At 53.4% G+C, this 26,991-nt stretch overlaps 2 protein-coding genes across 3 annotated transcripts in view; one reads left to right on the top strand and one right to left on the bottom strand.

The window, feature by feature from the left end:
- BOP1 (BOP1 ribosomal biogenesis factor) overlaps window positions 1-26,991 on the top strand; it is a 63,129-nt gene that overhangs the window by 35,123 nt on the left and 1,015 nt on the right. The window contains exons 3-13 of the mRNA XM_081918799.1: window positions 20,086-20,240; window positions 20,565-20,682; window positions 20,777-20,878; window positions 23,222-23,434; window positions 23,606-23,767; window positions 24,292-24,372; window positions 24,591-24,660; window positions 24,776-24,908; window positions 25,880-26,060; window positions 26,267-26,555; window positions 26,810-26,894. Coding sequence (XP_081774925.1) covers window positions 20,086-20,240; window positions 20,565-20,682; window positions 20,777-20,878; window positions 23,222-23,434; window positions 23,606-23,767; window positions 24,292-24,372; window positions 24,591-24,660; window positions 24,776-24,908; window positions 25,880-26,060; window positions 26,267-26,555; window positions 26,810-26,894 — 1,589 coding nt within the window. The remainder of the gene's footprint in view (window positions 1-20,085; window positions 20,241-20,564; window positions 20,683-20,776; window positions 20,879-23,221; window positions 23,435-23,605; window positions 23,768-24,291; window positions 24,373-24,590; window positions 24,661-24,775; window positions 24,909-25,879; window positions 26,061-26,266; window positions 26,556-26,809; window positions 26,895-26,991) is intronic.
- SCX (scleraxis bHLH transcription factor) lies at window positions 3,231-15,810 on the bottom strand. Of its 2 annotated transcripts, XM_081919052.1 has the most exons (3): window positions 14,109-15,810; window positions 10,592-10,665; window positions 3,274-3,394 (listed from the first exon to the last, which is right to left on the bottom strand). In XM_081919052.1, the coding sequence occupies exons 1-2, from the start codon at window positions 14,637-14,639 to the stop codon at window positions 10,618-10,620; spliced, it is 579 nt and encodes a 192-aa protein (XP_081775178.1). In that variant the 5' UTR covers window positions 14,640-15,810; the 3' UTR covers window positions 3,274-3,394; window positions 10,592-10,617. The 2 variants fall into 2 exon arrangements, with proteins under 2 accessions (XP_081775179.1, XP_081775178.1); XM_081919053.1 differs by lacking the exon at window positions 10,592-10,665 and having other exon boundaries at window positions 3,231-3,394.

The following is a 26,991-nucleotide window of genomic DNA, read 5'->3' as shown; positions in this document are numbered from 1 at the left end:
GAGGGCTTCTTGCTAGGAAGCCCTGCTGCGTAGAATAACAACGGTTGCGAGTGCCTGGAGATTGTGTCATCTCCAGTATGAGGCATCCAGTTAAACCTTCTCTCTTTTGTCTCTCTTCTTTTGCAATCCTGGCTTTTTCGTGCCAGAAACCATTCCAAAAATCTAGTCAAAACACAAAAATTCCTTCCAGTAGCACCTTAAAGACCAACTAAGTTAGTTTTTGGTATGAGCTTTCGTGTGCATGCACACTTCTTCAGATAACCAAAAATCTAGGTTAGCTGTATTTTGGTCCCCAGAGCACTGGGGACTGGGGAACCTGTGTTCACCCCCTTCTTCCTGTGGTAGGAGGGCCCCTGCTGGCTGTGGTGGTGCAGGGCCAGGTGTCCTACAGAGGTGTAACACATGTTAATGTGGTGTTACTCTTGACCAGGATACGGCTATTTGGAATACTAAGAGCCAAAGGTTGATCCGCCTGCCTGCCTGCCTGGCTTGTCTAGCATGGCCATGAAGAAGGATAACCATGGCCTGGAGGGTGGCTGTGCTCTGCAGTAGTGCTTCTGAATACTTGTTGCTGGAAGCTCTTGTGCTCTGATCCGGCTTGAGAGTTTCCCTTATCGGCATCTGGTTGGCCACTGGGAGAAGAGGAAGCTAGACTAGATGGGCCATCAGCCTGACCCAGCAGCCAGGCTCTTACCTGCTTATTGCCATCCGGTGGAAACTTCCTCTGCTAAATGTTGACCACTCCCTGCAAGGAAGTAAGTTGCCACTTTCTCCAGGGTGTCTTGCACTTGCCTCATTATTCCCCTTGAACGTTTTTTAGTTCTTCAAAGTCATTGACTTAAGAGGACCTGAAGCTAGAAGTTTCTCTCCTTTGAATTAAGGAGGTGCGTTCCATTTTTTAAGGGCACAGCATGCATGGAGAATCTAATTTGGATGATGCAGTATGTGACAGAAGGCTTTGTTTATGCTCTGTCTTAACTAGAAATTTCTAGTCACAGCCGCGATAAAATAATAATATTTTTGTTCTGGTGTAGCATTTTCCTCTACAGGCAAATAAGAATTTTGGCTATGAACACGGCTGTTTTTTGTGTTTATTTCCTTAAAGTGTTTGGTTTTGTTCCATTTTTCTCTGAATAAACCTCTTTTATTGTTCAATATTCCTCTCTTACTCGAGTTATGTAAAAGTTCTGGCTTGCTGGTGAGAATTCTCACCACTTGATACTATTGAATATAGTATTCCTCTTGGGGGGGGGGACACAGATTTTTAGGGACACTAAAGGACTTTGGAGGCTCCAGGCTTACCTTAGTTGCTCCTTCTCATAGTCATCTGCTGCCCGCAAGCTAAATTTGAGGTCGTCACTAATAGGCAGATACTGTATAAATTTGCACCATGCTTTGTGGGTTTCTATAACTTCCCTTAATAACTCTGAGCTCAGCAGGCAAATTAATTCTGTCCATGTTTGGAAAAACAGCTTTTGTTTAGGTTTGAATCCTTGCTGTTGTTAAAAGTATATGAGCATCTGTTCTTCCTCTGATGGAAGAGCCCCATTTGAAGAGGACCAAAGCTCAGTGGCACATCACCTGCTTGGCATGCAGAAGGTCCCTGGTTCAGTCCCCAGTGGCATCTCCAGGTAGGGCTTGCCTGGAACCCTAGACGCCTCTGCGTTAGATGGACCCAGTTGTCTGATTCAATGTAAGGCAGTTTCCTAGGTTCTCCACCAGCTCAGTGCACTGCTGTTTGGCACCTAAGCATTGCTGCCTGCTTGGCGGGTGGCAGGTTGTCTAGATAGCTCTGTAGGCCTGTATCTGATCCCGTGGGATAGCTCAGTCAGTGGAGCCTGAGGCTCTTAATCTCAGGGTTGTGGGTTTGAGCCCCACATTGGGGGAAAGATTCCTGCCTTGCAGGGAGTTGGTCTTGATGAGTCTTGTGGTCCCTTCCAACTCTACAATTATGTGATTCTATTGAATGTTATGATTTTATAATGCTATGATTTTATTTAATCTGCCTGGGATCTAAGGCAAGCGGACCTCTTAGGAGACAGCTGGGTGCTCCCGTAAGTTGGTTGCAGCTCAGTTCCTTGTCTGCCCCCTTTTCCCATGGATAGCCTGACCCTCCATGGATGCCTTTGACTCTAGCATCCCATGCCTTGCTGGGGTCCAGTGACCCTGTCTTGCTTGCCCACCAGCTCACATCTCTGTGAGACTCCTGGGAGGAGCTTCAGCTTCTGCCCCCAGCCTCCCACAGCTGCTGCCTTATCTGCAGGCAGAGCCCCCCCCCCGTGCGCCCTCCCACAAGATGTAGTAGTTCGTGGAGGAGGGTAAGGCTGTCAATGGCCAATATCCACAGGGATGGCTCTTCTTGCCTTCTCTTCTCTACACAAGGCATACCTTGGATGCTGCCAACCTCAGGATTGGCTTTGGGCTCTAGCTGTCCACTTTTGATTTATTTCCCTCCCTGCCTGATTTATTTCCCCAGGATGCTCCGCTCTGAGGCAGCGCCTCTTTCTCCCCCCACCAGTGAGTCTTGTTTTACGATGGCCATGGCGCTGGCAAGTGGCCTCTTGCCTCCTTCTCAGAGTTGCCTCCCGCCCGCCTCACGCACCTACACAAATGCTGCAGAAGTGGAGTAAGCTTTCTCCCCCCCCCCCGAAAAAACCCTTTAAATTCATCTAGAAATGCCAAGACCCAGGACCCTGTTGGCCACATGGCATGAGCCTAAAAGGAAGTTTGCATCTGGTCAGTACGACATAGTCTTCTCTCACTATACAAGCAAGTTGGATTTATATTATTATCAATGACATGAAACTCCAGCATGTATTGATTGTAACCCCACCCGAGGTTCTGAGAACAGGATGACCCATAACTATGGATTTGAAGGCAAGTCCAGGGGTTGCGCTGCGGTCATTCTTCTTGCTTCCCCCATGGGGAACCATGCCTTCCTCCTCCTCCTCCCTATAGCGGGATTCAGATCCGTGAGGATTGTTCTGCCGTGTGCAAGTCCATGTCCTTCTGCTTGCCTGTCAGGAAAGCCCCCCTCTCCAGTTGCCCCAGTGGCCACACCAAGGGTCCCCGGCTCACTCGCCTCCCAGCACTGCAGAGCAGAGTCATTCAGAGTCCTGCTTTCCTTTGCAGATGAAAGCCTGATTTTCTTGCTTGCAAAGCCAGCCTAGAGGGTGCTCAGTCTCTCTCCAGGGATGGGCTGCCGTAAGTTCATCTTGGGTAGAACCACAGGGCTCCCGGTGGCAGCAGCAGCCAGGCACAGGCCGGAAGATTCTGTCTTTGTTTTGCGCGTGTGGCTTTTCCATCTTTCCCCTCGTAATCTCCTCCTCCTCCTCCTTCCTGAATCCATAATCATTTAACTCCGAATCGCCGACTTCCTGTCTCGGTCTTTACTCTGCAGAGGGCCAGAGTTGGAAAAGAAGAGAGTTAGACAAACACACCTGGGACCGCAAGCTGTAAGTGTGGCTGTTCCAAAGCTCCAGAGAGCAGCCAGGTGCACAAGGGATTTTGCTCATTATTTCTCTCTTTATTAAAAATATTTATAACCTGCCCCTCGATCTGCGCAGATTTCAAGACTAGTTCTGGAGCATGAAATAGCGAACAATGCAACAACCAACTATAAAACACATCATCAAAGACAAATAGCTTCATCTGAAACAGAAGAGCATGTTAAACAATCGCCAATGGTAACAATGTTTGCGCCTTTCTCACTGCAAAGGGCACCATTTCACAGATGGGCACCATTCTCCCAGCTATACCAGTCCCCATGATGGATCACAAGTTTTTCTTTAACGAACCCTCCAGGCTGATATAGGAAGAGGCGCTGCTTCAGCTATTTCGGCCTCAGCAGTCAGTGTCTTTTGTTCAGAGCCGGTGCCACATGGTTCCATCCTGCTTTTCACTTGTTTGGCTGGGCCAAAACTCATTTGTGCCAGGGCCATTTTCTAGCCCTGCAACCCCCCCCCCCTTCGCTTCCCATGGGTGCTCTGTGCACCTCCACACATACCCCAAATCACTGGCCGTTTCTCCCATGTAGCCTCTCCTGCTATTATACTATTACTTCGTTTAACAAAATTTATATACTGTTTGATCGTAAAAACAACAACTTTATAAAATAAAATGTTAAAAATACATCCAAGACCTTGGTCATCACAACCACAGTTACTTCATGTTTTCCAGTGATGCTAGCTCACAACACGGCATCTGTGGATGCTGAAACCTGGCTTCCTGCTGCAAAATTTCATCTTCCATTCCCCTCCATCCTTCTGCAGCTAAAACAGAGGAGCCCTTTTCCCATCAGTGGGATCTGTTTCTGTTGCTGCGTGCAGATCGCAGGAGGGCTCGTTTGGTCTGAATAGATCACAACACTACGGCATTTGTGAAAGGACTAATAATAATAATATAATAATATAATAATAATAATAATAATATCTCTATTGTCATTGCCCCCTCTCAGGGACAACGAAATTACTTGGCTGCTCCATCCACCCAGATAGGGCACTCCACTCAAAATCAGAACAACTATAAAAACACTAATTAAAACAATATAATATAATACAGCAAGGAAGATTAGATGACTTTCAAATGACTAGCTTTAGACTCTGAGTAGACCCAGTGCCCGGAGAAGCAGGTCCCTTCTACACAGAGCACGTGTTATCTCTTGCGAGATTGGGGTCGCCTGCCGAGCAGCCCATTGTGGCAAACCCCACCCCAACGCTGGGCAGAGGGGGGGTCCTTGGGGCTTCAGCGTGGGATGTGGGAGTGCTGTGAGTGGGGCCTCTGCTTCTCAAGGAGCTGCCCTCGCTGGCTCTCCCCAGCACCGCACGCTGCACCCCGGCATGGCTTCCTGGCTGCCACAGCCACCCGTAACAGGCAACCTCATCCTTTGCTAAAGGGGAGGAGGGGGGAGCGCAGAAATGGTAAAATTAAATTTCCCAGATGTTCAGGCCCCAGGAGCTCTCTTGCTGTCTGGAGAGGAAATGGGGATTCGGAAAATCCCGCCTCATATTTTTTCCCCTATCACCTTGCCTTTCCGCTGCCATTAAGTTAAGCAGGAACAGTAAATTAAGGGGATTGCAAAGCAGGCCCATCTTTTGGGGGGGGGAGGAGGGCAGGAAAGGCCCCTCCAAGCTGCGGCCTTGCCCCAAGCAGAGAGCAGCGCAGCCGGCCTCCAGCTCCCGTCCCCCCTTCTTGCCAGGGGAAGAAAGGGTGGCAGAGGATAGAAGGACTCTGGAGTAGCTTCTCCTGCCTTTTAACTGCCTAGGTGCTGCTTGCTTCAGCCCCCCCCCAATATGCGCTGTGCTCTGGCTGGAGCTTAAGAGGGAATGGATGGGGGGGCAGTGCTGTAGCACTCTTAGCTCACAGGGGGTCTTCTAATGAACTAGCATTCATCTGCAAAAGCTTGTAAGCACAAGTAGAAAGGTGGTCACCAAAATCACCCCATAATATTTTGCCAGGGGGTGGGAGGTGCAAAGAGGACTCCTTTACCCAGCATTAAGCAGCAGTGCCCCCTGTCTCTCTCCTGATCCACCCTGAGTTTATGTGGACTAGGAAGCCACTGGGTCCACAGGCCACGTCACCATGGAGAGGGCCTCTGGTGTGTGAGGTTCACCTTGGGTTCCAGATGGGGAAGGTGGCTCTTAAAATCACATCCCTGGTCACCTTCACCATGGCGTAGCAGCCTTGGCTCATGCTTTTAACTTTCCAGAGTGAGCTCCTGAGCTTCGTCTAACCTCCAGGAGAGGTTCCTGCTTTGGACGAGGTGGGGAAGGTTTTTGCTGAATGCGTCAAGCAAGCAACGGCTGCCTGTTGCACAATTTCTCCCTTTCCACATCATATTAGCGAAGCTTTGCTTTTTCTATCACTAGCATGAGTGAGAATTCCCACGTGGCACTTTCCCTCTTTCTCAGAGTGGCCTCCTGGGAGTGGAGCTCAAGGAATTGGCTCCCTGGTGGCTCCAGTCACACCTGGATTTGAAGAGGCGGAGAAAAAGCTCTTTTATATCTTCAGGAAGCTTGCTGCTTATTCTGTCCCTGCTTTCCACTTCTTCTTCTTTTAAATATATTTTTATTAAAGATTTCTTGGTTTGCAAAAGTATGTGCAACGTCTCTTTTTTCAAGATACATTTTTTGCAGTTCAGATTCACTTGTTGAGACATTAGCGTTATATAGGAACCTGCTTTTCACTTCTGACCTGGACTTTTCTTGCAGCTCCCACTCAGCCTGGGCGGGGGGGCAGCACTGCCTTGCTGTTTCTCTCCCCCCTCCTTCCCCCCTTCCCTGTCCTGAATGCCTGACCCCCATAGACCTCAGGAGGTGCGGCTGCCTCTATAGCTTTTGAGTCCACTTAGCCCCCTGCTGAGCTGGGACTTCAAAGTGGCAGCCTTTTCCTGCTCTTAAAGAAACAGCTGCTGGAGGGGGTGTTACAGCGTGGTTCTTTGCTGGGGGAGTCCTCAGCAAGCCAACTGTGCTTGCTTCCATTGACTTCACCAGTGTTGAAGCAATGATTCTTCAACATCAACTCCGTTGGACTGGTCATGTTGTGTGGATGCCTGATGATCGTTTTCCATAGCAACTACTCTATTCCGAACTTAAAAATGGAAAGTATAATAATAATAATAATAATAATAATAATAATAATAATAATATAATTTATTATTTATACCCTGCCCATCTGGCTGGGCTTCCCCAGCCACTCTGGGTGGCTTCCAAAAAAAAAACACCAATAAAATACTGTAATAAAAAGGTAAAGGTACCCCTGCCCGTACGGGCCAGTCTTGACAGACTCTGGGGTTGTGCGCCCATCTCACTTAAGAGGCCAGGGGCCAGCGCTGTCCGGAGACACTTCCGGGTCACGTGGCCAGCGTGACATCGCTGCTCTGGCAGTAAAATACTGTAATACACCAGCGTAATGCTGGTGGTCAACAAAAGAGGTTTAAAGAGTGTCTCATGGCAAATCTGGAAAAATGTAGTATAAACACTGACAACTGGGAAACACTAGCCTGCAAGCGCTCCAGTTGGAGAACAGCCTTTACCAAAGGTGTCAAGGGCTTTGAAGACACTCGAACTCAGGACGCAAGGGAGAAACGTGCTAAGAGGAAGACACGCTTGGCAAATCCACACCGTGATCAGCTCCCACCTGGAAACCCACTATGTCCCCACTGTGGAAGGACGTGTGGATCCAGAACTGGCCTCCACAGTCACTTAAGGACTCACTGTTAAAACCATGCTTATGGAAGACAGTCTTACTCAACTACAAGTGATCGCCAAAGAGAAAGAGATTCTTCCCGTCCCCCAGCCTCCTCTCAGGGAACCAGGGACACCAAAAGGCATTCAAGGCATCCTGTCCTGCTACAGCCCACAAACTGCTCTTTGAATTCCAAGAAGCCCAAATACTTTATCTCTCCCCATCACCAATCTCCTTTTTTGTAAATAGCCATTATTGCAGAGAGATGTTGTGGTTCAAAAAAGGCAAAGGTCAGATCAGGTGGCAAGGAAAAAGCAGCCCAGTTTAATTGCTTCGAAGGCTGCGCTTGCCCTTTTTGCTGCTGAAAAGTGCCTCAAGGAGTACTGCTTCCATGATGGCTTTGGGGGCCAGTTCTTTCTGCTTTGTGTTTTGTTGATTTTTAAAAATCTGTGGACTGCCCAAGGGGCATGGTTAATTGGGCGGCATATAAATATAAATAAAAAGCCTGTTTGTATCTCTGAAATGAGGGGCAACGTGGCATTACGGCCTTGTGTTGACACCAATCTCCCCACCACCCGACTAGCTCTGTGAACTTGGGACAGCAACTTCAACAGCAGTTGTGCCAGTTTGCTGGGGAGAACCCAGCCCCTCTACTAAGAAAAAACCCCCAAACCACAACAACATTTGAAATGGCAAGAGACAGGTACGGGTGCCCCTCATGCTTGATGCATGTGCCACATTTTGCATGTGCGGCCAGTACAAAAACACCACACATTTTTGCTCTGGCCAGCGGGCAGTGCCTCAGCGCGTTTATCAAACATTTTGAAAGGATGCTTCAAAATGGCGACTCACGCCATTACAGTTTGCTCTGCTTCATTGCCTTATTGATGAACGTGCCGTTACTTGAGTGCAGCTAAATAGACCTAGCCGCAGCCTTCAATTTAGCAATCCATTCCCAGTGCAGGTGCTCCCCCTCTCTCAGAGCTTTCTACCCTCTGCTTTTCATGGATCAGGTCAGCCAATTGGTGGAAGGTTCAGGGTGGGCAAGCTCACCTCCTCCTTGGGGACTGGTTTATAAGCCTCCCTAGGCATGGCGACTGGCCCTGAAGGCACAGGGCATGCACTTTAGAAATAAATAAATAAATAAAATGCTCTTTAAAACCCTCTGGCCACTGTGGGGAACAGGATGCTGGACCACATACACCTGTGGTCCGCTCCTGCATTGATGCATGTTGGGGCAAGTGAAAGAGGTGGTGGTTCTATAAAATCACTGGTAGCTGCCAGCTGTGTTTCTTCACAGCAGGAGAAGAAAGGGGGAGCAGCAGCGTAGGGATGTGCACATGGCAAGTATAGGGCTGTTCCATTCCTAGTGTATCTGCTTGCGCTTCCCCTCCGTCAGTCGTCCCTAGTTAGCATGATGGGAGAGGTAGCAGCAATGGTGGGCTGGAAGAAGGAGCCCTGGAGATCAGGTCAAAGGGCAGTTTGCCCCAGGAAAGTACTGGCAAGGCTGGACTGCATAGGGGACACAAGTTGAAGAAGCCAGTGGGACAAAGGAAAGGACCTGGCCCTTCTTTGAACCAGCCTCTATAAGTCCTGGCTCCTGTGAGTGCCCCTGCCACACTTCTAACTTGCTCTTTTCCTTCCGGGTGGGTGGGAAACTGGAGCTCGGTGGTACAGCACCATGTATGGAGAAGACTCCAGGTTTGAAACCTGATGGGCATCTCCAGGTAAAAAGGTTAGATAGGAGGGGATGGAGAAGGGAGCCCTGCCACCCCCTCCAGACCCTGAGAAGCCACTGCCAACTAGAGTGGACCATACTGGGCCAAAACAAAAAAATTTCCTTCCAGTAGCACCTTAAAGACCAACTAAGTTAGTTCTTGGTATGAGCTTTCATGTGCATGCACACTTCTTCATACTGGGCCAGGCAGGCAGTGAGTTTCAGGCTGCTGCTGCTTCTGTTCCACAAAGCAAAGACACCAAAATGGACACCAAATGGATCTCTTCGCATCCATCTTCTCAACTAGCAGCCGCCATCTCCACCCACGCTCAGGGCAGCAAGAAAGCAATTCAGTGGGATTAAGAAACCGCTCCTTCACTTTTCTCTCCATGCAAAGAAGAAGAAAGAGGGCAGCAGTCTCTGACTTAGGGAGACGGGAGACACTGCCACGGATTAGGCTACTCTTCCCCGTTGTGTCTGTGCTGCTGCCTTTAACCGTTCAGGCATCCCCAGTGAAAAACAAGGCGACTTGCTGGGTTGGACATAGGCAGATCTCACAGGAACGTGGCAGTATCAACAATGTCAGCAGTAAAATGCCCATAAGAGTACAAATTGAGGGCATTCTCTCCACTTTGGATTCCTCTGCATAGCATTTGAGCATCCTCCCTACAGCAGGGAGAATCAAAAGTCTTCCTCCCAGGCTGCTTCTCAGCATTTCCCTTCTTCCACATCATTAATTGCAAATAAATTGCACTCAACCTCTGCACTACTCCTTAGGGACATTCCTCAATTCTCCCTGTTTTGTTTTGTTTTTTAATTGAGGGGGAGTATTTTCAGAATCCTATCTTAATCATTGTTTGTCTATTTCAGATTGAATTAATTGATAAGCTAAGAAATGCCACTCGGTCTCTTTTTTGAAGAGTGGAGGAATGAGTTCTTGCACCGCCCTAACTAGGCTGTTACGATGGGGCAAGCCAGTGTTTAGCAGATCAGTTGATAATAGTAGAAGGAGGTTTGCTCTGTACAGGAAATGTTTGGCAAAGTATTAAGGCAAAAGCCAGTGGGGTGCTGAGCTTTGCTAGAGATGGTCACTTTTCCTGACCTGTATCTCCCCCTCTATTGTTCAGGGTGGAGCTTCCTCTGCCATGACCTTTTGAAGTCCCCCAGCCTCACAGATAAGTTTACAGATTTAGTTTCTGTTGCAAATCTCCCTTTTCACGCTGCTGAAACTCAAGAAGGTGCCCTTCCCCAGCTTCCTCCAGAGTTCCTTGACGGAGTCTGGAGGCCTCTCTGTTCCCATGTGCCTCATGCATGCCCACCTATCCAACATGCTGCTCCCCCAGAATGTCAAGAGCATTCTTCCGCCAACACCCACATGAAAGCAAGTTGCTCCTTGCCTTTTCTTCCCCTTGTTCTACATTGCTTTATGTGGGGATCTGCACATAGGCTGGAGTGGGCTGAGCTTTTTGGAACAGCTTTGAGGCTGCTGCTCTGCGCTTTCTGCCCCAAGAAGCCTTAAGAATTTGGCTGTTAGGAAGCTGTGCCCCTGCCCTCACCACATGCTCAAACCCCCTTAGCTTGGGCATTTTGAACTCTCAGCTTTGGGTTCGTGGGGTGTAGGAATTTGCTCATTCTGAAATGCAGAAGCCAAGAGCTCATCAAATAGACCAATAATGTAGATTTACGCACCTTTTAAATTTGCGTGATAACGGGTCTCAGAGGCACAATCTTCTCTCAACAATTTCAGCCCAAAGACAGCAACTCTGAGAGTGAAAGCAATTTGGAAATTACACTGCGAATTCAGGGCTATACCACTTTTTAAAAAAAACAGCTTGCTTTTTAAGCAGTGTGTTCTCTGTCAGTGCCCCACAAATAGCAAAGATGTTTGTTTTGCAGTGTCCTAAATCTTCCTTCCTTCCTTCACGCCACTTAGATCAGTTGGGGGATCTGTTTATGGCACACCATTTCAGTTAGGACGAACTTGGCTGGAATGTGGCAGTTGCCAAGCCTTGTGCCCTAGACAGCTGAGGGCATGCGAGACGAGGGGGTCAAAGGAGCAGAGGTCCCAGCTGGCATAGCAGCCTGCCTGCCTGCCTTTCCCCCTCTGCCCCTGTCATTCTTGCTCATGCTGCTTTGCTCAGCAGCTTAAGGGATCTGAGCCTCACCCTTCTATGCACCAGCTTCCTTGCATATCCTATGTATGGTTTGCACAGCAAAGTCACGCTTGTCAGCTGCCCTTCCTTTTCTGCCTCTCATGGGCTGAGAGTTTGCGGAAAGGAGACCTGCCCCCCCCCTTGCTTTGCTTTTCTGGGAGGGTGAAGGTGGAATGGACCGTCCAGGGGGTGCCTGTGGTTCTACCCAGAGCGGCTGGAGTCTGATGTTTAGGTGGATGGAGCCGTCTTGGCACTTGAAGCTCCTTGGACTCCCTGCCTCTTTTACTCTGATAGGAAAACAAAGGCTGTGTGGGGCGCTTTGTCTACACACGCACACAAGCCCAGAACTTTCTCCTTGTCTTGGGGACTGCTGCAGATGTACAGCACCTCAGTCAGTCGGTTCCTCTCTGTAAACAAAGGGCTGAGGTGAAGCAGCCTGAACTGCCAGGATTGGATTTTTATCCTTTTTCCTCTTCCCACATTTTTCCATATGCCATAAATGTCTTTATTTACTGAGTATTTAAGAGCTTCATCGCACCTTAACTGCAGTTGAGGTTTTGTAACTGGGCGCAAGAAGAGGCCAGAGTGGTGTGTCTGAACCAAGAGAGGTTTGGGGACAGGAAGGAGGTTGGCTTTGGGAATGCTTCCAAATGCACTGCAGTGCGTGGTCTGCATGGCCCGCTCCTGCCGGGGCTGGAAGCAGCAAATGCACAGGGCGACCTCGCTGCCACAGGGGGCTTCGCTAAGCCCCCAGCCCTCTAACTGGTATGCTCACAGGCAAGCCATACTGGGGCCACTCTCTGGATTTGGTCCCCAGCACCTGATGCCACCAGCCTGTCAGCCGTGGGGAGCCTCCCTCTTAAAACAAGGGCCACACCAGTAGCTGCTGGCAAGGAACTCTGCCGGTCACTATTTGTTAGTCCTGAACCTGCTTCTAGCCCATTTCGTTTGATGATCCTGACTGCTAAGGAGTCACTTCGCTTTCTGCGTTGCCAGTGGATTCATCAGTTTCCACTCCCCATGTTACCTTCTTCCCCCTCTCCACCCCACACAATGCAGAAAACAGCTACAAGGTGAAGGCTTCATCAGCTCCTATTATTATTATTATTATTATTATTATTATTATTATTATTATTATTATTTACAGCCCATGCCAACAACCAGGTTGTTTTGCTGGCCCATTTTCTGCCTTCTCTCTGCAGAGTTTCCAAATGTGGGCACACTGCATTTCCTAACAACTTCCATTATGCAATTAGTGTGAGTAAGGAATTTCTTCCCCTCTCTCTCTCTCTCTCTCTCTCTCTCTCTCTCTCTCTCTCTCCCCCCCCCCCCAAGATTTCAGACTAAAATGCAGCCAGTTCCCAGTAGCTTGGAAGTCCAAACCAATAATCTGATAAAATGTATTAACCCCAGGTTTCAAATGTGGGGTTTTAAAACTAGAACCTTCATCTTCTAAGGTCAACAGCACCAAAAGATTGCTAGGCAATTTTCCACGTTATTTGCTTTCATGCTAGCTGAAAGGATATTCCTTGTTAAAACACAGTCAAAATAGCCCTTTCTGCTGGAGTATGTTAAAACTCCCTTTTGGATTAATTTCCCCTGTTGTTCAAATGGAAATTACACTAACCTGCTTAATAAGAGACCAACGTACAGCCGTTGCATATTCAATGGATATGTTTTTCTGGGGGGTGGGGAGTAGGATTCAGGGGGGTGGGCTGGTGACCCTCTGCATTCTGGAAAGGACCGTTGTTCTGGCTTTCTTCCTTACTTTCCTAATTTTATTTTCACAACACCCCTCCAAAGCAGTTGAGACTGAAAGCTGCTTGCCTCAGGATTCCTATTACACTTCAGGGCTGAATAAAGATCAGAATGGGACGAAGTGGATGTGTCTCAACCTCCCAACCTAAACTTTTTGGGGGGTGAGAATATATCTCCTGCTAAACAGGGGATAGCGCTCATGGCGGAACAGGCTGCAAATCCAGCCACTGCACAAGAAGACAAAAGTAAGCTTACAGCTACACTAAGGGGGGCTGGTTTCTCCTCTACAGAGAAAATCCCCCCCCCTTTGGTTTATGAGAGGAGCAGTACAGAGGATGAGGGGCAAAGATGGTGAGAGATCTCGCAGGAGGGCGAGGTGAGCTGTGCTTGCTGCCCATAACTTGGCTGGGTTGAAGTAAAGGAGGAATCTCAAGCAGCCCAAACCATCATGCCTGGGACTAAGCTTGGGAAGGGGGCAGGCAAGGTGGTTGCTCACTGGGGAGAGAAAAGCTAAGGAGATGAATGTGGGAAGTGATGGGTGGACAGGCAGTGACTTAAAATCCTTCCTTCCTTCCTTCCTTCCTTCCTTCCTTCCTTCCTTCCTTCCTTCCTTCCTTCCTTCCTTGGAAGCCCCTTCTAGCTCTTCATCTTGGGCAATTCCCCCAGACTGAATAAGTGGCAGCGAAACTGGCGGTTTGGGTGACAGCTGAGAATTGGTGCAGGACAGCTGAGTTGCCATTGCTCAGAGCTGGGGAGTGGAGTATTCCTTCTCTACCCCAGACTCACCAAGGAGCTCAAGCCACTCACTCTCTGGACGGAGACATTTTTACCCAACCCTCTCAAGCACTGCGGTGAAGTAGGTGTTGCCTCGGACAGATGCCCCTCAGAAAGCCACCTCACCCCCCATGGCGGCTTGCCATTTGTGATGTGCAAACCAAGTGTGACCTCGGGGTCTTGGTGAGGGTGTGTATTCTCTGAGCCCCTTCACCAACACCTCTGGCTTCTCCCTGGTCTCTTGAGCTGTCCTGTTTCTCCTGCTTTCCTTGCACTTACCAGCTCCCCTCCCAGTCCTTTCCAAGCACCATCTCTCTTGGGCCTGCTTATGAGTGAAGTTCAATATTTCCCCCTGGAAGTGAAGTCTCCCAGAACCCTGTGGCACATGGAGGAGTTTATCCACTTTGACGGCAGCGCTGACTGTTCCTTCCCGCATCCCAGAATCGTCTTAACCTGCAGTTTCTTTGTGCTCCTTCCACCCCCTCCACACCCCCTGCAAGCCAGGAGAGCCCAGGACTTACCATCTTCCTCTGGTTGCTGAGGCAGAAAGTGCAGATCTGTTTGGGCTGGGAGTTTTCGCTCTCCCTCATGGGGGGACTACTGCTGCTGCTGCTGCTGCTGTGGTGGAAGAAGGCTGGCGTGGTGTGGCACGGCTGCCCATCTCCGCACGCGTCCCCCACCAGGAGGACGTTGCCCAGGTGTGAGATGTAGCTGGAGGCCAGGCGGAGCGTCTCGATCTTGGAGAGCTTCCTGTCGGCCGGCTCGGTGGGGATGAGTGTCCTCAGGGCGGTGAAGGCCGTGTTGACGCTGTTGGTGCGGTCCCGCTCCCGCGCGTTGGCCGTGTGGCGCTGCCGGGGCTCCCTGTTGATCCGATTTGCCTTCTTGCTGCGGCGCTTGCTGCTCTTGAGTCCGTACCCGCCGGCGTCCAGGTGGTAGGGCTTGTCCTCGGACCCCGAGCTCTCGCTCCCATCCTCCTCGTCCTCCGAGAGCATGCTGATGTCTGGGTAGAGGAAGCGGCTGGGGGCCGAGCGCAGCATGGCAAAGGAGGACATGGCCAGGAGGTGGGTGAGAAGAGAGTTGGGGGGACGGGGGTTGCTTCTCCTTGTGGACCTGCTGCCCTGTTACCTCTGCTCTCTCATCCTTTCGTAGTTCTGCGCAGTGCAAGGAAGAGGTGGGCAGGCAGCTCCCAGAAACTCCTTCCCCCTGACTCCTTGCCGGTGGTTCTCATCCACTTTCTCTGGCTGGCTCTGCTAGCTGAGAAGGAGTTAAGCTCCGTGGTCACACACTGCGCAGCTGGTGTCTCCTCTTTGCACACGTGTGTGTGCGTGCTTGCATGCGCTTAAAGCTGCTTTTGGAGTGTGGCAGGAGCCAGAGAGCATTTTATAGCACCAGTGAGTGGTCTGTCAGACAAGCCCCTCCTTCCCCTCTCCTCCTCTTGCTCTGCTTGCAGCAGTTTCACGCCTACCTGAGCATTCCTTCTTTTTCCTTTTGGGATGGAGGAGGGGTCGTCAGCCGGTGGCCGGAGACTGTGGGGAGAGGGGGAGCCCTGTGTGGGCTTCACCTGTTGCTGCCTCCAGGACCCCAGACTCCCAGCCTGGCAGATGTGCTTGTGGGGTGGAGACCACAAAGGTCTATGTCCATAAAAACTCTTCCGCTGCTATCGTGCGCTCAGACTGGAGTAGCTTGGAGCCGTCTAGCCCTGCACAGCGCATTATTTGAAAGGATGGGGTGTGAAGTGCATGGCGACTGCTCTCTTGTCTTGAAAGGACGGGGCTTTGGATTGGGGGGAGGGGGCAAATGTCTCCATTTGGTTGCTCAGAAGCTGCCACCGCCCAGGAGAGCAAATGCTGGAGCAGAGGTGGAAGATGAAGGGGAGCCACGCTAGACCCTCCCTCCCCCTCGGAAGAAAGCCCACTTGGGGACGAAGCTGAGCCAGTTTGGAAATTAGTCATTCCTGGAGAGAAATGAAGAACAAAGAGCACTCCAGTCTCTCTTCCCTAGTCACTTCCCTCCAAGCAGAACCAAATCGATCCTGCTGCTAATGGAGCACAGCAGGAAGGAGTAGCCCTCCTGCTTCCATCAGGTCTCCTCTGGAGAAGGAGCAGCCACAGAGGCAGCTGCCTCTCCCCTTTCTCGCTGGGATGCCTGCCTTTTCAGAGCCCCTCAGGAGCCACGGAGCAGCACTTGCCTTTCCACCTTATGAGGGCAGGCATTCATTTATCTCCTCCAACCGCACTCCTAATGCCTGATACCCTAAGCCAGGCTTTCCCAAACTTGGGTCTCCGGCTGTTTTAGGGCTACAGCTCCCATCGTCCCTGACCACTGGTCCTGCCAGCTAAGGATGATGGGAGTTGTAGTCCAGAAACAGCCGGAGACCCAAGTTTGGGAAAGCCTGCCCAAAGCTAAGGCAAGGAGCACGCTGCTCCTTCCTTTTGCCTTTGTGGCCCCACCCTGAGCTTTCTCTCCTGTGGCGCTTACACATACAGATGGTGCCTTGGAATGAGCTGAACTATTTGGTCCATATATAGCCCAATATTACCTGGCTCTGACTGGCAGCATGTCCCTTTCAGCAAAAGGCCTTTGCCAGCACCTGCCCTCTGGAGATAGCAGGGCTTTTGAGCCGGGGACTTTCTGCCACTCAGCTACATACCCAATAGTTTTTCTCCCAAATGGGTAAATAAAGCCTTCACTGAGGTGCAGAGCAATTGGGCGCCTCCCGGCTGTTTCTCTGCGGAAGCTCAGAAGCCAGGAGATTTGGGGATGGGGGATAAATGCACAAGAAGAGACTAGGATGCCAGGCTGACTTTTCTCCCTTGCCTAGCCGGCTAGACACCCCCAGGATTTGGCCTCCCTCCCACAGCCAAGAGGATAACCAACTTAGCACATAAAAAATAGCCTTTTTCATAAGCGGGTGGCCAGCAGGAGTAGTCTGGAATAAGCAGGTTTAATATTCCTCCTCTTCCGCCTGAGAGCAGCAAGGCTCTTCTCTACCCTCCTTCTCCCAGATCAGCCCTTTCATGGGAACACAGAGCACAGGGTAACTGCCTGGGGGGTTGTTGGGGGGTGGAGCCTAGTGACCAGGTTGCCCTCCTTGCCGTCCATTCACGCTCCCACTTCCTTCCCAAGAGGATGAAGAAACGCTGGGTCTCCATGAAGGAGGGGAGAGATCTGAGCAGTCGGGTGTGTGAAGGGGGGCACCCCTTCCTCTTCCCTCTCCACCCCCCAGTTCCACATCCTTCCACTGCCTTTCCCCCTGCCCCTCTCTTCTCCCCCTTCCTCCACGTGGACCAGCTATTTTCAAGAAAGTGCTACTGGGAAAAGAATCCTTTCCCTTGCCAGGAATGCTCACCGAGGAATGCCTGGGCTGTTCCAAGAGCAACTTCCAGACGTGTGGCTGAGTGACGGCAGCTCCTTGCGGAGTGGGGGGAGGACTATGGCGGGGGGGGGGAGTAGAGGGCTGCAGCCTCCTTTGTGAGTAAGCGCTCAGGCTGATGTGTTAACTACACGGGAGGCTGGAGGGAGGGGTGGATGGATGGCTACTGGCTGCTTCCACAGAGGAGGGAAAAATCTCCCCTGGAGCAGCTCTTGGCTGCTGCCCTCCCGCCTTGGCTGGCTCTTGAAATCCAAGCGAGGAAGGGGGTGTTGATCGTCTTGCCCTGACCTTTGTGGTGGCAACAGCAGCAGATTCACCAGGCACCCCCAGCCCCTCTCCTGGCAGGCCAGCTTGACCTCTTCCCCAGTTCAAAAGAAAAGGCTCGAAATTCTGCACCAAGAGGATTCTTCCCAACCCGCCATTGTGTTTCTGAGGACTTTGCAAGAGAAGCTTGAAGCCCTTCAGGCACACGGCACTTGGCAAAGCCGCAGGGGACCCAAGCAAGTGGGAGCTGAGACCTGAGGGTGACACCAGAGCAGGAGGCTGCTCTGGCCAGTTATTTCCCTCTTGGTGTGGGTGCTTGGAACCTTCTTTGGGGTTTCCAGTGATTCCACGCCAAAGGCAACTGGTAGGCAGAAAATATGTACCTGGCAGCCTGCTAGCCAAGGTGGAATGCAGGGGGTGGCATTGGGACGGATGAACTGTTTCTTCCTTGCAAGGCCTGCTGTAATCCAGGAGTGCGGCTGGGATCACCAGCCAGTGTTGTGGCTAAGGCAGAGGCACCCCAGACACTTCTCCCTGGCGCAGTGCGCAGAGGGGCTCTCCAGTGCTCTTTGCACGTGCAGCCTGGTCATGCCGGGGGAATGCCTTGGAAGGGAGTCAGCTGGACGCTCTTGGAGCTGGCATCTTCCTCCTCCTCCTCCCCAGGCCCAGCCAAACCTTCCCGGCTGGAAAATTCCTGGCAGGACCCTAGAAAGGGAGACCAGGGGTGCTGAGTGGATAGACCAGGGGAGCCTCTCTCTCTCTCTTCCGGGGCCCTTAACCACCCACTTCCACCACCGTCACCCCAGCCACTTGTTGCTTCCTGTGTGTGCGCTTATGGGAACCAGATGGTGCAGCCTCTGAGCATGCAAGGGCAGAGGTCACATTCACACCTCCCTCCCAGACAGCCTGTAATGGGGAGGAGGGATCCCCCTGCTCTTGTGCGCTCTGCCCTTGAGCAAGAGGGAGAGGGGGTGCTGTGTGTGTGTGTGTGTGTGTGTGTGTGAGAGAGAGAGAGAGAGAGAGAGAGAGAGAGAGCGTGCAATGGCTGTAAGAAGTCAAACAAGGAGATCTATCTATCTATATATCTCCTCCCCCTCTGCGAAGGGGTTTCTGTCTGTTTTTCTTCACTCTCCCCCATCACCACATGTGCCACCCCCATTCCCCACAGAAGAGGATGGGTTGGGGGTGCTCCCTGGGGTGCCCTCCAGTCCCACACCCACAGGCAAAGGAGCTGCTTCTCCCGCCTCCTCTGCTCCCTCTTTCCAGAGCATGCCAAAAGTGGTAAATCCAGTTAGGTCTGCAGTGGCCTTTTGGGTGCCACTTTGGTGAAATGTTCTGGATGGAGCCGAGGAGCCCACGAATGAAGGGCTGTGACACCTCCAACCTCTGGGTCGGGGGAGAGAGCTTTAGATCTCTGCAAGTGCCTGTGCCTTAAACCAAACCTTGGGCACATTGCATTCTGGGACACATGGTCTGCCTTGACGTGCTTCTCCAGATGTGTTTCCAGCGGTGTCCTTTGGCAAGTCCGGATGCTACACGTGCACAGGCTCCCAGTGGTGATGGTGGTTTTGCCACCTAAAGGTGGCAATCTAATCAGCATGTGGGGGGGGGGTGTAGACTGAGTTCTGCTTTCCCAGCCGGGGGCCAACCCAGTGAAGATGGAATCACAGCAGATGCGGAGCTGGCCGAGGCCAGAGCTGGGGGCTGCCAGCCCTGCGAGTGCTGGAAAGTGTGAGGCTCCTCCTCTGCGCACGGCTGCTGACCACCCCCACCCCCTCTGTACTTTAACAAGTTTCTGAAGGGCGCCCATAAATCCCCAGCCCTGCCTTTAATGAGCCGCTTGCCGCGCTCGGTGGTGGCGCCCCGGCCGTGGTTCCAATCATGGAGCCATTAGAGGCAGCAGCAGCTGAGTGTAACCCACCCAGCCCTTTTCGGGATTTGCCAGATGCCGGCCTTGATGGGCCTCCCACCTCCCCACACACACCCCGGCAGAGGAACCGAGGGGTGGCCATGCTGGAAAGAGAGGCGGAGGAGGAGGAGCGCTTTGCCCCCTGGCAGGAGCCCTGACACACCCTAGGCTGCCCTGCCTGCTGGCCTTGTTCCACTTGCCCCGGCTGGCTTGGAGGCTGCCTTGCGCCAGGGCAGCCCTCTTAGCTGTCTTTTCAAACAGGCAGCCTCTTCAGCTGCAAAGAGGTCTTTGCCAGCCCTGCTCCTTGGTCCTGTTCACTGGAGAGAGAGAGGAGCTATCCAGGGATCACATCTGGGACCTTCTGCGTACAAAGCAGGGCCTCCTCCCTGCATGCTGTCAGGAGGGAGGAGGGAAGCTGGTGGCATCTGGAGGCATTTTCATGGTTCCCCGGGAAGGTCTTCAGAAGTATCCCTCCGAGTCTGTGATACAGGCCAGGCCAACCAATTACCCTGCCCCACCTTCACCTGTGGTGGCTGCTGCTCCTCATCACTCTGACACACCTGGCTCCCTTACAAAGCCGTCCCTACCAGATGGCGCCAGCTGCAAGCCAGCAGGGTGGGTGAGGCTGCCTTCATTGGGTGGGTGGGGAGGGAGAGGCTGTCAGCAGGCATTGTGGTTCTCTCTCTGTGCCTCTGCATCCATCCTGCCTGGTTTGGTGGTGCAGAGTCAGGATTTGAGGCCAAGCCAGGGCTGGCGCTGAGCAGTCTTGGTTTCCCTTGGACATCCTGCAAGAGCCCATTCATGGGTGAGGGAGGGGAGCAGTTTTGGACATGCCATTGTGGGATGTGTGTGCGTGATTGATGCCCTCCAGACCTTCCCCTGAATCTGAGCAGGTGCCTTCAGGCCTCCAGAGCTGGCTTTTGTCTTATCCCTCGCCCTCTTCCTCCTCCAGGACATCCGCAACACAGTGGGCAACATCCCCATGGAGTGGTACCAGGACTTCCCCCACATTGGCTATGACTTGGATGGGAAGAAGATCTACAGGCCCATCCGCACCAAGGATGAGCTGGACAAGTTTTTGGAGAAGATGGAGAGCCCTGACTACTGGTGAGGGGCTCTGAGCTGGCAAAGGATGGCAGGGGGAGGGGGGGGACACCAAGCAGTTCAGTAATGTCCTCTGCGCATCCCAAGTGCTTCGTGTGCAGCATTATCTCACCAGTCTTTGCAGCTGCCCCAGAAAGTCAGCCAGTGTCGTTACAGACAGGGCTGAGACCAAGAAAGTGTGCCCAGCACAGGGCTAGCCTGAGACTCGGGTCCTGCCAACAACTCAGGCCCTCATAGTTCTGCCACCTGTGCCCAACAAGGACTGGTCGGCAGGGTGGGCAGCCTGTCTGTCCCCCCCTTTCACCCTCCCCTTTCACCCCACCCCAGGCGGACCGTCCAGGACAAGATGACAGGAGTGGACATCAAGCTATCTGATGAGCAGGTGGATCTGGTGCACCGTCTCCAGAGGGGCCAGTTTGGGGATGTAAATTTCAACCCATACGAGGTAAGGGAAGGCCTGCCGCCCAATGGCAATGAGGCTCCTCCTCTTCCCCCGCCACTCTTCAGCTCCGCCCTCCTAAGCCCCGCCTCTCTTGCAGCCCGCCATCGACTTCTTCAGCAGCCAGGTGATGATCCATCCTGTGACGAACCGCCCAGCCGACAAGCGGAGCTTCATCCCCTCCCTCATTGAGAAGGAGAAGGTGAGCAGGAGGGGAGGGCGGGAGGGGTCTGGGCCAGGCGTCTCCCATCAAGCACAGGTGGGGCGAGGCAGGGACAGAAGATTCAGGCAATATGAGACCTGGATCTCCAAGCGGGGCTGAAATCCTACCCAGATCGGATGAGGTGCTCTCATTAATCCCCATATGCTCCTCCCCAACTAGAGGGCCCCACCCTGGTGGAGAGAAGGACCCACCCCCCCTCAGTACACCCTGGGGGCAGCCCTGCCCCTGAGGAGCCCCATGCTGGAAATGCCTTGAGCCACAGCGAGCATTTGGCTCTGGGCACGGAAGCCAGGGCACTGAACTGGCCACAGCAGCTGCTGCTGCACACCAAGATGTTGCTGGTCAAGCCTGGTCAGAAGAGACATCCACTCAGTGCAAAACCTGGGCCAAAACAAACAAGATGAATTTTAAGAGGGAGAAATGTAAAGTATTGCACTTGGGCAAAAAAAAATATGAGAGGCACAAATACAAGATGGATGACACCTGGCTTGAGAGCAGTACATGTGAAAAGGATCTAGGAGTCTTGGTTGACCACAAACTTGACATGAGCCAACAGTGTGACGCGGCAGCTAAAAAAGCCAATGCAATTCTGGGCTGCATCAATAGGAGTATAGCATCTAGATCAGTGTTTCCCAACCTTGTGCCTCCAGCTGTTTTTGAACTATAATTCCCATCATCCCTGACCACTGGTCTTGCTAGCTAGGGATGATGGGAGTTGTAGGCCAAAAACATCTGGAGGCACAAGGTTGGGAAACACTGATCTAGATGAAGGGAAGGAATAGTGCCACTGTATTCTGCTCTGGTCAGACCTCACCTGGAGTACTGTGTCCAGTTCTGGGCACCACAGTTCAAGAAGGACACTGACAAACTGGAACGTGTCCAGAGGAGGGCAACCAAAATGGTCAAAGGCCTGGAAACGATGCCTTATGAGGAACGGCTAAGGGAGCTGGGCATGTTTAGCCTGGAGAAGAGGAGGTTAAGGGGTGATATGATAGCCAGATTCAAATATATAAAAGGATGTCACATAGAGGAGGGAGAAAGGTTGTTTTCTGCTGCTCCAGAGAAGCGGACACAGAGCAATGGATCCAAACTACAAGAAAGAAGATTCCACCTAAACATTAGGAAGAACTTTCTGACAGTAAGAGCTGCTCGACAGTGGAATTTGCTGCCAAGGAGTGTGGTGGAGTCTCCTTCTTTGGAGGTCTTTAAGCAGAGGCTTGACAACCATATGTCAGGAGTACTCTGATGGCGTTTCCTGCTTGGCAGGGGGTTGGACTCCATGGCCCTTGTGGTCTATTCCAACTCTATGATTCTATGAACCCGAGCTCTGCATCAGCCATCTGCTCCCAGGCAGGTGGAAGCACCTGGTCCTAAACATTCACCTGGGGCAATTCTGGGTCCAGCAAGGGGCCCAGGAGGACTTGCCGGCACTGTCTGCCCCTGAAAACGCTCGCTAACATGCAGAGAAAGCAACATCTAGGCCGGGGGTCAGCAAACTCTTTTTGGAGGGGGCTGGTTCACCGCCCCCCAGACCTTGTGGCGGGTCAGACTGCATGCGTGGCAGAGAGGGCTTCTCTCTGTCTCCCCCAGCCCCTGCCTACCTATGGTGCTGCTGGTGCAAGGCTGGGCTGGCTCCAGAGAGGCGCTGCACTCTGCCAACTGTGGCTCCGGTTCCTGCCCTCGCGAGCGGCAGAAGCTGGCGGCAGCAGAGGGACGAGCAGCCCGAAAGGGCTGGCTGGCTCCGGAGAGGCGCTGCCCAAAATGGCGCTCAGCCAGCTCAGCCCAGCCCCCTTCCTCCTCTACACAGGGGGGGGGGGAGAAGCCAGGAGGAGGCTCCATGGTGTGTGAGAAGGAGAGGAGGAGAATGGTGCCCCCCCCCAAAAAAAATGGCACAGAAAAAAAATTAACAAAAAAAATTAACAAAGGAATCCACATGATCCATGGACCATCCGTGGGCCGGATCCTGAGGGCAATTGGGCTGGATGCGGCCCGCGGCTGTAGCTTGCTGACCCCTGATTTAGGCAGTTAGGAAAGCTTAAATGTACCTGAGCAAGAAGAAAGTTTGTTGGCTGGAACACAGGAAAACAAGGAAATAGTTAGTGTTAAAAAGCAGGTTCCTAGGAAGGAGTCGATTCTGTGGCCCCACTTGAGGAAAAGAGACTCATCAGCCAGTCTCTGGCCAAGGGGAGCCTTGAGCACCATGAAGGCAGCCTCTTCCCAGGTTCTCCTTCCACCCACAGGGAGGAACAGGCAGCTCTCTCTCCTGGCTCCAAAGGCCTTTGCCAGGAGCTGCTTCCTTACTGAGCAGGTCCCCATTTGCAGGTCTCCAAGTTGGTCCACGCCATCAAGATGGGCTGGATCAAGCCCCGGAAGCCCAAGGAGGACACGCCGGCTTTCTATGACCTTTGGGCTCAGGAAGATCCCAATTCCATCCTGGGGCGGCACAAGATGCATGTTCCCGCCCCCAAGCTCCCTCTGCCCGGCCATGAGGAATCGTACAACCCTCCACCAGAATACCTCCCTACTGAGGAAGAGGTGAGCCGGCAGGAGGTGGAGCAGGCTGGGGCGGCCGGGATGTGTGTGTTTGGATCAGGGAAAGAGCATCAGGTGGGGAAGCAGAACACGCAGAGGGTCTCCTGGGGTCCCATCTCCAGCTGCTTTTCTACTCCAGGTGACCTCCGTCTCTTTCTCTCCGTCTTCCTGCAGAAGCTGGCCTGGGAGCAGCAGGAGCCTTCGGAGCGCAAGCTGAACTTTGTGCCCCGCCGGCATGACTGTCTGCGCCGGGTGCCTGCCTACCCCCGCTTCATCCACGAGCGCTTTGAGCGCTGCCTGGACCTCTACCTCTGCCCACGCCAGAGGAAAATGCGGGTATGTAGAAGCCGCGGGTCTCTCCCAGGGTGGGGGCGGCCAGGAAGGCAGGTCGGCTGGCACCAAGGCCTGCCTGCCTCCCTGGGTGGGACAGGATGATGAACAAATGAAGGAATACGCCACTCACCTTCCCAGATGGCTTCTAAGCAGCTTGCAAGTACAAAATCCACACCAAATTAAAATCCACAGTAGCGTCAAAACATTAAACACATCCATAAAATGTACACTATCACAAGGCAGTTAAGGGGCAGGACTGGAACAGAGTCGCCACCTGAGATGCTGGTGTGCAGGAGAGTGGCAGGGGGCTCGGCAGTCACAAAGCTGAGACTGCAAAGGTCGTTCCGGCTTCCAGAGGCAGACATCTCCTCTGGAAGGAGGAGGTGGCAGAGATATGCCCTCCTGGGAGCCTGCGCAAAGGGGTCTGGCCTCTCCCCTTAAGGCAAGCTGCCTTTCTGGAGCAGAGGGCCCCGTGGAAGGCGGGAGCCCTTTGCACGCCGTTTGCTCACAGCTTCCTTCTCTTCTAGGTCAACGTGGATCCTGAGGATTTGATCCCCAAACTGCCCAAGCCACGGGATCTGCAGCCGTTCCCCACCGTGCAGGCCTTGGTAAGGCTTCGGAGGGACCCGACCAAGGGGAGGCAGGGCCCCCTCTGCTTCCCTCTCTGGCTTTTATGCTGTGGGTGGGAGCAGGGTATAGAAGGGAAGAGACAGCCAGGGGTCCAGTACTGCCCTAGTCAGTGAAGTGGGCAGTGAGAGCACCGTGTGAGGAGTCTCTAGCCCTTCTTTCCACCCTTGCCTGCTTCACTACCTCCTTCTCTCGCCAGGTCTATCGTGGCCACACCAGCCTGGTGCGCTGCCTCAGCGTCTCCCCCAGTGGACAGTGGCTGGCCTCAGGTAAGCAGTGGCTCTGGACGGGCACCGGGAGCACAGACCGCTTCTCGGTGGGGAGGGGAGCAGGGGCCACTTACCCCTGCCCACCCTCACCCTGGTTGTGCCTGGGCTTGCGCAGGTTCCGATGACGGGACGGTGAAGTTCTGGGAGGTCTGCACGGCCCGGTGTGTGAAGACCCTCCCAGTGGAAGGCGCAGTGAAGAGCTTGGCTTGGAACCCCAACCCCACCGTCTGCCTGGTGGGCATTGCCGTGTGAGTACCCTCGCCCTTCTGGGAGCAGCCAAGGCGGAGAATCCTTCAGGGCGAAGGAGGGAAGGCAGCAGGGTCTCTGAAGGATCTGCATACGGGGCTCTTCTGGCTGGGTGAATAGCACAAAAGGCCGGCTCGTGCTTGGTGTCCTTAGGGAAGCAGTCACAAACAACTGCCCATGTCGCCCTGGCAGGGCCTTTACACAAACCTTGTGGCAGCTCAGCTAGAGATGCTGAGCACCTCAAAAGGAGGAGATGGTCAGCTGGGAAGGGTGCCTGCCATGGGGAAGACACTGGGGCCCTTCTGCATGGAGCTACTCTTAACTAGTGGGGGAAGTGACAGCATAGTTTGTGAACTCTTGAGAGAGGACAATTGCGCAAACACCCCCAGGACCCTCGAACTCGGGGCCGGGGGGAGAGGGAGGTCGTCCCATGAAGCTGTTTGCCAGGAGACGCAGGAGACAGAGGAGGAGCCCCTTCTTCACACAGCATGGGGTCTGTTGCTGCTGCAAGATGCGCTGAGTGCCCGCTTAGGTAGCTCCGAAAGAGGGCTGTGAGGGTTCGTGCATGGAGGAAGGGCAGTCTTGCGCAGGGTGGCTGGATGGGAGGCCCAGGGGCAGAGGCAGCCTGTGCCACCAAAAGGCTTGGGCAGGTGGACAGCAGAAGAGGGCTACTCCCATCGTGTCCTGCTTGTGGGGAACGGCCTCCGGTTCCTTCTGTTAAAATGTTTGCATGCCCCCTTTTGGCAGCTTTCAGAACAGCCAGTGAAACTGGCCCCAGAACGTGGGACTTGAGGAGCCCCTTCTGATCCTGCCCAGCCAGGGTGTCCTTGCGCCACAAGCCAGGTTTCCGCGGACCCACCTCAGGGGCAGCTCCAGGCCGCACTGGCTGGGACCGTTGCTTCTCTGTGCCCCTGGGACTCAGCAAGCACAATGCCCTCCTCCTCACCTTTGTTTTCCATTCCCCGCCTTGCAGGGAGCAGTCAGTGCTCCTGGTGAACCCCAGCCTTGGGGACAAGCTGCTGTATGGGGCCACTGACCAGCTTCTGGATGCCTACGTGCCACCCGAGGAGGAGCGGCCACAGCCTGTCACCTGGGAGGAGGCAACTGGAGAGGAGAGGAGCCGGGGCGTCCGCCTCATTGTCCGGCATGGGAAGGTACCCGAGGAGAGGAAGGGGGGCTTTGGAGCCCAGGGTGGGAGGAGTGGGGGTTGGGGCTGGACTCTCCCTGCTCTGTGAAGCCCAAAGCAAGGAGGGGAGCCCCCTCTCTGCTTATGAACCTTACTTATGTCTCATCTAAGAAACGGTGCTTGTGATGAATTTTGCCTGAGCACCGAGAGCCTTGTCTTGCCTCCCTCCTGCAGTCCCTGAAGCAGGTGACTTGGCACGCGAAAGGCGACTACTTTGCCACGGTGGTGCAGGACAACAGCCACCTGCAGGTGCTGATCCACCAGGCCAGCAAGCGCTGGAGCCAGGCGCCCTTCCGGCGCAGCAAGGGCCAAGTGCAGCGCGTCCTCTTCCACCCGCTGAGGCCCTTCTTCTTCGTGGCCACGCAGCGCTTCATCCGCGTCTACAACCTCCTCAAGCAGGAGCTCACCAAGAAGCTGCACGCCAACTGCCAGTGGGTCTCCAGCGTGGCCCTCCATCCGGCAGGTGAGCAGAGCCTGGGCGGCGGCGGCAGCGTCCACCGGGAAGACCCACTTGGCACACAGGGGGCAGCTGGACGGGGGGGGCGTGGTGGTCCCTCCAAGGGGGAGGTGCCTGCCCGCTGCCCAAGAGGATGAGCTATGCCTCCCCTCCCCTGGGTGCTGCCCTTGCCCATTGGTGCCGGACTGGAGCCGCAGCACTCGGGCGTCTTTAAAGGGAGAGGCCCCTGCTGAAGGCTCCCTGCTTCCTTCCCTCCTCAGGTGACAACCTGATCTGCGGCAGCTACGACAGCAAACTCGCCTGGTTTGATCTGGACCTGTCCACCAAGCCCTACCGGGTGCTGAGGTCAGTCAGCAGAGAAGCCAGGGGTGGGTGCAGGGCCAAGCCGGATCTTGGTGGAGGGCCTCTAGGCTCCACCGCCCAAAGACGTGCAGCTGCCCTT

This window comes from Podarcis melisellensis (genome assembly GCF_964234715.1).
Source record: "Podarcis melisellensis genome assembly, chromosome: 7".
NCBI lineage: Eukaryota > Metazoa > Chordata > Lepidosauria > Squamata > Lacertidae > Podarcis > Podarcis melisellensis.
Note: the sequence above shows the minus strand (reverse complement) of the source record. Positions and strands in the feature narration are given on the sequence as shown.

Bases quoted from the DNA above. Each gene is read 5' to 3' on its own strand.
- SCX (XM_081919052.1), bottom strand. From the start codon at position 14,639: ATGTCCTCCTTTGCCATGCTGCGCTCGGCCCCCAGCCGCTTCCTCTAC. The intron at 10,666-14,108 runs GTAAGTCCTGGG...TTTCACTCTCAG, and splicing joins TCAGCAACCAGAGGAAGATG to AGTTGCTGTCTTTGGGCTGA.